Source organism: Borostomias antarcticus (genome assembly GCF_949987555.1).
Source record: "Borostomias antarcticus genome assembly, chromosome: 18".
NCBI lineage: Eukaryota > Metazoa > Chordata > Actinopteri > Stomiiformes > Stomiidae > Borostomias > Borostomias antarcticus.
The window spans coordinates 199,820-208,022 of record NC_140251.1 but is presented as its reverse complement, the minus strand read 5'-3'; the positions used below and the strand labels follow the sequence as shown (position 1 = coordinate 208,022).

General features: G+C 50.2%; 2 protein-coding genes across 3 annotated transcripts in view; one reads left to right on the top strand and one right to left on the bottom strand.

The window, feature by feature from the left end:
• Positions 1 to 1,562, top strand: part of znrf1 (zinc and ring finger 1) — a gene marked incomplete at both ends in the record, with an annotated part of 49,403 nt that extends 47,841 nt beyond the window's left edge. Inside the window, one exon of the mRNA XM_084453172.1 lies at positions 1,501 to 1,562. Coding sequence (XP_084309298.1) covers positions 1,501 to 1,562 — 62 coding nt within the window. The remainder of the gene's footprint in view (positions 1 to 1,500) is intronic.
• A 4,573-nt stretch (positions 1,563 to 6,135) lies between these two features.
• ldhd (lactate dehydrogenase D) overlaps positions 6,136 to 8,203 on the bottom strand; it is a 12,595-nt gene continuing 10,527 nt past the window's right edge. For both annotated transcript variants that reach the window (XM_084453135.1, XM_084453136.1), the window contains one exon: positions 6,136 to 7,024. In XM_084453135.1, the coding sequence (XP_084309261.1) occupies positions 6,859 to 7,024 (166 nt within the window). In that variant the 3' untranslated portion in view covers positions 6,136 to 6,858. The remainder of the gene's footprint in view (positions 7,025 to 8,203) is intronic.

The following is an 8,203-nucleotide window of genomic DNA, read 5'->3' as shown; positions in this document are numbered from 1 at the left end:
GGGGAGAGAGGAAGAGGAGGATGAAGAGGAGGAAGGGGAGGGAATGGATGTACTGGGTCTGGGCTCGACTGTAGGACTCTGTCTGTACTGTACTCTATCAGGCCTGCCTGACCTCCGCTAACACAGGTGTTCAGTAGCTAGTCATCCCAGACACACAGGTGTTCAGTAGCTAGTCATCCCAGACACACAGGTGTTCAGTAGCTAGTCATCCCAGACACACAGGTGTTCAGTAGCCAGGGGGGGGGGTGTCTGTGGAGGATCATGCACACTCTATGCGTCTGTGTGTGTGTGTGTGTGTGTGTGTGTGTGTGTGTGTGTGTGTGTGTGTGTGTGTGCGTGTGTGTGCTTGTGAGTGGGTGGGGGGGTATAACGCAGTGTGTGTGTGTGTGTGTGTGTGTGTGTTTAGGGTGGTTCCGTAGCTTTAGTGTGTGTGTGTGTGTTTAGGGTGGTTCCGTAGCTGTAGTGTGTGTGTGTGTGTTTAGGGTGGTTGCGTAGCTGTAGTGTGTGTGTGTGTGTGTGTGTGTGTGTTTAGGGTGGTTGCGTAGCTGTAGTGTGTGTGTGTGTGTGTGTGTGTGTGTGTGTGTGTGTTTAGGGTGGTTGCGTAGCTGTAGTGTGTGTGTGTGTGTGTGTGTGTGTGTGTGTGTGTGTTTAGGGTGGTTGCGTAGCTGTAGTGTGTGTGTGTGTGTGTGTGTGTGTGTGTGTGTGTTTAGGGTGGTTGCGTAGCTGTAGTGTGTGTGTGTGTGTGTGTGTGTGTGTGTGTGTTTAGGGTGGTTGCGTAGCTGTAGTGTGTGTGTGTGTGTGTGTGTGTGTGTGTGTTTAGGGTGGTTGCGTAGCTGTAGTGTGTGTGTGTGTGTGTGTTTAGGGTGGTTGCGTAGCTGTAGTGTGTGTGTGTGTGTGTTTAGGGTGGTTGCGTAGCTGTAGTGTGTGTGTGTGTGTGTGTGTGTGTGTGTGTTTAGGGTGGTTGCGTAGCTGTAGTGTGTGTGAGTGCGTGTGTGTGTGTGTGCGAGCATCTTAAGTTCTCGGTCCAAAGCTACAGTTTGTCTCCCTCATGCTTACAGCTTAAATAGGACAGGTGATGCTGTGGCCTTCTATGGTCATCCTGCAGTCATGTGTGGTCATGTGTGGTCATGTGTGGTCATGTGTGGTCATGTGTGGTCATGTGTGGTCATGTGTGGTCATGTGTGGTCATCCTGCAGTCATGTGTGGTCATGTGTGGTCATGTGTGGTCATGTGAGGTCATGTGTGGTCATGTGTGGTCATGTGTGGTCATCCTGCAGTCATGTGTGGTCATGTGTGGTCATGTGTGGTCATGTGTGGTCATGTGTGGTCATGTGTGGTCATCCTGCAGTCATGTGTGGTCATGTGTGGTCATGTGTGGTCATGTGTGGTCATGTGTGGTCATGTGAGGTCATGTGTGGTCATGTCTGGTCATGTGTGGTCATGTGTGGTCATGCTGACTGCATCCTGCTCTCTGGGCCCACAGACCCCCCTGGCACGTAGGCTGCCCCACGCTAGCTCCGCCCACGCTAGCTCCGCCCACGCTAGCTCCGCCCAGCTCCTAACTCCATTAGCCTGACCAATTATGTGAGAGGAACCCACAAGTCTCTGATTTACCCCTCACAAGGTCACTCATGTAAACAAAATAACCACATGACGACCACTCCGGAGACGACTCGGACCACAACAAAAACAACATAGTTGAACAACAAAATGGTTGGATGAATGCCCCGCCCCCCGGCCCCTTTGTGCTAGATGACGGGGTAGAACTCTTAGCGTAGAACTCTGCTTCCTCCCCGTGAACGAGAGAACAGCGTGAACCAGGCAGACACACTCGGTGGCCGCGTTCCAACACTTTCACGCAGCACCCTTCCCTTCTCCCTTCCTTCCATGGAAACACGACTGGTGTGACCTCACATAACCTGCTCGGTTAAAGCAGGTCAACAGAAAAGCTGCTTAGACCAATTCCACTAAAATTACATTGAGATTACTATACAGGATGTCAAGGAGGAAGGGGAGAGGGAAGGGTGCATTTTAAAGTATTGGAACTGGTCCCAAGCTCTCCAGACTGAAACTCAGACGAGAGCCCAGATCAGAGGTGAGGTCATTCTGTCCTAGCTTCAGTACGCTGGTGTGAGAGAACGTCCTGTTCACCTTATGACCTGCTTGGTTACATTAAGGTTAAATGACTTGATGATCTTAATGTCTTTGATAAGATGATAAGATAATCTTAATGTCTTTTTTCAGAGGGAGGCTTTCAGGGACCTCACCTTTGTTCTGGTCAGACCTGCTCAAATACCACCTGCAAATACTCTGCTCAAATACCACCTCCAAATACTCTGCTCAAATACCACCTCCAAATACTCTGCTCAAATACCACCTCCAAATACTCTGCTCAAATACCACCTGCAAATACTCTGCTCAAATACCACCTGCAAATACTCTGCTCAAATACCACCTCCAAATACTCTGCTCAAATACCACCTCCAAATACTCTGCTCAAATACCACCTCCAAATACTCTGCTCAAATACCATCTCCAAATACTCTGCTCAAATACCACCTCCAAATACTCTGCTCAAATACCATCTCCAAATACTCTGCTCAAATACCACCTGCAAATACTCTGCTCAAATACCACCTCCAAATACTCTGCTCAAATACCACCTGCAAATACTCTGCTCAAATACCACCTCCGCCTGACCTCCGAGGGCCTTACCTACTCTACCGTCATCTCTCGCTTTCCTTCATTCAAGGTTTTCATTGTTTTGTTTTTTGTTTTGTTTTGTTGATGATTGTTTTTCCGAGGACGTGAGTGTCTTCCTGAGTCCGGGGGCACCAGCTAACCGCCTGATGATGTTGATGTGCAGTCTGTGGGATGAATAATGATGATATATATATATATATATAAATATAATGACAATAAAAAAATAAAATAAAAAGTCTTTCTTGTCTCTCATTTCCACATCTACATTCGTAAGAACATTATTTGAAAAATGCTAGTATCAAAATTCAAATTATACAAAAAGATTGACTTGAATTTCATGAACACACTGCAAATGCTCTTTCAGTTTGACTGTCTTGCGTCTCGAGTTTGACTTCAAGGGTCTTGCCTGGTTCAGTAAAGGTGAAATGAAATGATACATTAAAGTCCAGGTTAACCCAGTTCAAATTTTTGTTATGAGCTTCACACACCACAGGAAAACATGTCATTAACCACCCAGCCAAATCTGAGTGATTAAAAATGTCGCTAAGTATATAAAATAAGGCTTCAAAATCGGTTAAAAATCAGCAGCATTCTCTGGTCTGAGACCGTGGGGGCGTGTCTGCTGAAGGCACCGAAGCCACACCCAATTGCGTGGGGAGGGGGTGTGGAGGGAAGAACCTGTCAAATAGAACCGTTCTCTGGTCTGCATAGTCACACTGGCACGCCGTCTCTTTTGTGGTAGGAAGGCACAGCTTTGTGAAAACAGAGAGGAGTTGAAATTACACTTGTCTTATGAGTCAAACGCACAGATGCTTCCTCCTGACAAACAACACAGGTAAAACTGTAGCTACTCTATACCAACGCGCCAGTGTTACTGCCCTTAGATGCAAAATACAAAAACAGGCAACGAGGAATGTATGAGTCTGTCCCTATTTTCTCCCTGCCACCTCCGGACCCATTCCTATCCCTCCCAGGCGATCCTGTCGTCCCTTGGGATCAATGGAAAAAGTTGTTTAAAATGTACCTTTTAGTCACTGGCTTGAACAGCGCTGATAGCGCGAAGAAGCGTACACTACCGGAGTTGATAATCGGGACAGACTCATCCACTCGTTGACAATGTTATGTGTGAGAATAACGAGCACTCGGCTTCAACTTTCCCTCTCATATCCAACACAACTGGGATGTTCAGCCAGTAGCCGCCGAGCACCGCTTCACTGGGAGAGGGTGCGTCTTTCTCTACCTGGTCTACCTGGTCTACCTGGTCTACCTGGTCTACCTGGTCTACCTGGTCTACCTGGTCTACCTAACCATCCCCCTCGCTCCCGCCTCCCGGTCTCCCGCTGGAGAAATATACTGTAACCATTACCGGTGAACCCATACGCACATCAGGTGCCACAAATATGGCAGGCAGTTTCTGTATAGTTAACGCTTATAGTCATAATATATCATCCGTAACGTTATTTGGCGGGTGGTCGCCTGGTCGGTGCTGCTAGCTATGTTAGCTAGACTAAGGTTATATACACACTCCCATCTGCAAGCTACATAGCTAATGTTAGCTATAATTCCTCCTAAGATATAATATAATTCATCATAGCTGACATTACCACATAAATGTCAAGACACATTTTGTAGATTAACGTAGCAGTGTATTTCCCTATTGCTTACGTTACCTAGCTAACATTATAAAGTTAATTAGCTATAAGCACACAAGGCCGCGCTGTCGGCACCAAAGGTTGATGCGACAGGAGGAGAATGGAGGCCGGGGAGGGAGATGGTTGACAGGAGGAGAATGGAGGCCGGGGAGGGAGATGGTTGACAGGAGGAGAATGGAGGCCGGGGAGGGAGATGGTTGACAGGAGGAGAATGGAGGCCGGGGAGGGAGATGGTTGACAGGAGGAGAATGGAGGCCGGGGAGGGAGATGGTTGACAGGAGGAGAATGGAGGCCGGGGAGGGAGATGGTTGGCAGGAGGAGAATGGAGGCCGGGGAGGGAGATGGTTGACAGGAGGAGAATGGAGGCCGGGGAGGGAGATGGTTGACAGGAGGAGAATGGAGGCCGGGGAGGGAGATGGTTGACAGGAGGAGAATGGAGGCCGGGGAGGGAGATGGTTGACAGGAGGAGAATGGAGGCCGGGGAGGGAGATGGTTGACAGGAGGAGAATGGAGGCCGGGGAGGGAGATGGTTGACAGGAGGAGAATGGAGGCCGGGGAGGGAGATGGTTGACAGGAGGAGAATGGAGGCCGGGGAGGGAGATGGTTGACAGGAGGAGAATGGAGGCCGGGGAGGGAGATGGTTGACAGGAGGAGAATGGAGGCCGGGGAGGGAGATGGTTGACAGGAGGAGAATGGAGGCCGGGGAGGGAGATGGTTGGCTCCGCCGAATTCACCAGGACCAGTCGTGAGTCCGTGAAACCCAAAAGCCTCATATTATAATTGCAGAAGCTTTCGGGAGTGAAATGTTTGCTGCAGAGGCGGGCGCTAGCGGTGACAGACTCTGTAACACCATGGCTCTTCAAAAATGCTAACCATTTGCTTCTCATTTCAGCTTTACTCGGGAGTGAAAGAAGGAGACCTTATCATCCCATTCCTGCTGGCATCCAGGAAGGATGCATATTCGTTTAGTTTTATGCATAGGCATTGCTAACTAAGAAAAACTAGCTAATTCTAGACTGTTGGTTAAAACTAGCTAATTCTAGACTCAAGATTGAGCAGAACCGAAGATTCAAATCCGTTCTAGCTTTATATAGTGTGAGGGCGGGGATATGCTAAGAACACCGCTCTACGTCATCCGGTACCGTTTTAAGCCCGCCCAGAAAATCCAGAAATCAAAACTGGTCAAAAACACAAAACTGGTCTAACTTCACAATTCAGTACTACACATGGTTCATCCCATTTTTACATGTTATCAGCAATGCATCACTAACACATAGAATGTGTTTTCAAGCAAATCTCTGATTTTGGTTAACTGGGACTTTAAGGTCAGACCTGTGGTGATGGTTCTACCCTGCCAGGCTGCAGGGGCTGTAACCCTAACCCTAACCCTAACCCTAACCCTAACCCTGTCCACCTCCCAGAACACCCACAGGGGCTGTCCACCTCCCAGAACACCCACAGGGGCTGTAACCCTAACCCTAACCCTGTCCACCTCCCAGAACACCCACAGGGGCTGTAACCCTAACCCTGTCCACCTCCCAGAACACCCACAGGGCTGTAACCCTAACCCTAACCCTGTCCACCTCCCAGAACACCCACAGGTCTCCTCTTCACCCCATTTACACTCTGCCTTGTTTTTCTCGCCACTCATTGGCTGGTTCATTGCACATGTGACACCTCTGGGCAAATCGAATCAAAAGAAGAAAATCTCAGGAGACTGAAGAGAAACTTAACAGGAAGTATCTTTATTCAGAAACATACTACAAATATGCTACAGATGTGTGCAAATCACAGCTCAAATATTGTCCATGTTCAACCCATGCAAAGCATATGACACATTCAATTTAATTACAATCACAAGGAATCAATAAATAATGTTAATGCTTTAGATTGTGTAGATCTATACAAGCCGTGAATAGCATCAGCTCGTTCTGAGTTATATCTGTTGATGACCAGTAGATAATTAACAAACAACAGGAAACAGCTATGGCGCTTTATGCTTGTCACATTACAAACACAAAAACGCCCCAATGCTGACACCCTGTGGCCGACAGTGGTACTGCATGTCCCTGAGACTGCTAACACTACAGGCTAGCTGGCTCAGGTGAAGATGGGATGAATAATATGAACATATCTGTAAAACAGCTCACCCTTTAACATGTTCACCTTAACCGTTAGGTGACTGACCCAGGACCAGCGCAGCGGAGGAAGCAGCTACAGACTATTCCTATTCCATGACATCATCCCGATACATTACATTCGGAGTGACGGGGCAGCCAATCAGACCGAGGTAGCAGGGCGTAGAGGTCGGGAGGTAGGAGGGAGCTGTTCCTTTCAGATGTGAGCTGCTACAGGGAGACTGGAAAAAATGGCTTCCCCTCTCCTCTCCCTTCAAGCTCAAACACGCAGGAACAGACAACAGCATCTATAGAGTGGATCTAAATGTACTGAATATGCATCAATCTGAGCTGGGGAGGGAGAAGCAGGACCTGGGTGAGGACAGCTACAGGACCTTCCCAGGGTTCATGAGGTTCTGGGGGTCCAGGGCGGCCTTCAGGCCCTGCATGACCTCCATGGCCGGGGCCCCCACCTCCTCCCGGAGCAGGGCCCTCTTCCCCAGGCCCACGCCGTGCTCCCCGGTGCACGTCCCATCCAGCGCCAGGGCTCGCCTGGGGGCCGAGGAGGAGGGGGAGAAGGAGGGAGGGGCCGACGTTAAGGAGGGAGGGGCCGACGTTAAGGAGGGAGGGGCCGATGTTAAGGAGGGAGGGACCGACGTTAAGGAGGGAGGGGCCGATGTTAAGGAGGGAGGGACCGATGTTAAGGAGAGAGGGGCCGATGTTAAGGAGGGAGGGGCCGACGTTAAGGAGGGAGGGGCCGATGTTAAGGAGGGAGGGACCGACGTTAAGGAGGGAGGGGCCGATGTTAAGGAGGGAGGGGCCGATGTTAAGGAGAGAGGGACCGACGTTAAGGAGGGAGGGGCCGATGTTAAGGAGGGAGGGGCCGACGTTAAGGAGGGAGGGGCCGATGTTAAGGAGGGAGGGACCGACGTTAAGGAGGGAGGGACCGATGTTAAGGAGAGAGGGACCGACGTTAAGGAGGGAGGGGCCGATGTTAAGGAGGGAGGGGCCGACGTTAAGGAGGGAGGGGCCGATGTTAAGGAGGGAGGGACCGACGTTAAGGAGGGAGGGGCCGACGTTAAGGAGGGAGGGGCCGATGTTAAGGAGGGAGGGACCGACGTTAAGGAGGGAGGGACCGATGTTAAGGAGGGAGGGACCGATGTTAAGGAGAGAGGGACCGATGTTAAGGAGAGAGGGGCCGACGTTAAGGAGAGAGGGACCGATGTTAAGGAGAGAGGGACCGACGTTAAGGAGAGAGGGACCGACGTTAAGGAGAGAGGGACCGATGTTAAGGAGAGAGGGACCGATGTTAAGGAGAGAGGGACCGATGTTAAGGAGAGAGGGACCGATGTTAAGGAGAGAGGGACCGATGTTAAGGAGAGAGGGACCGACGTTAAGGAGAGAGGGACCGATGTTAAGGAGAGAGGGACCGATGTTAAGGAGGGAGGGGCCGATGTTAAGGAGAGAGGGACCGACGTTAAGGAGAGAGGGACCGATGTTAAGGAGGGAGGGGCCGACGTTAAGGAGAGAGGGACCGATGTTAAGGAGGGAGGGGCCGATGTTAAGGAGAGAGGGACCGACGTTAAGGAGAGAGGGACCGACGTTAAGGAGAGAGGGACCGATGTTAAGGAGAGAGGGACCGATGTTAAGTTACACATGTGAGGGGATTCAACTTGTTACAGAGAAAGAGAGAGAGAGAGAGAGAGAGAAAGAGAGAAAGCGAGAGAGGCA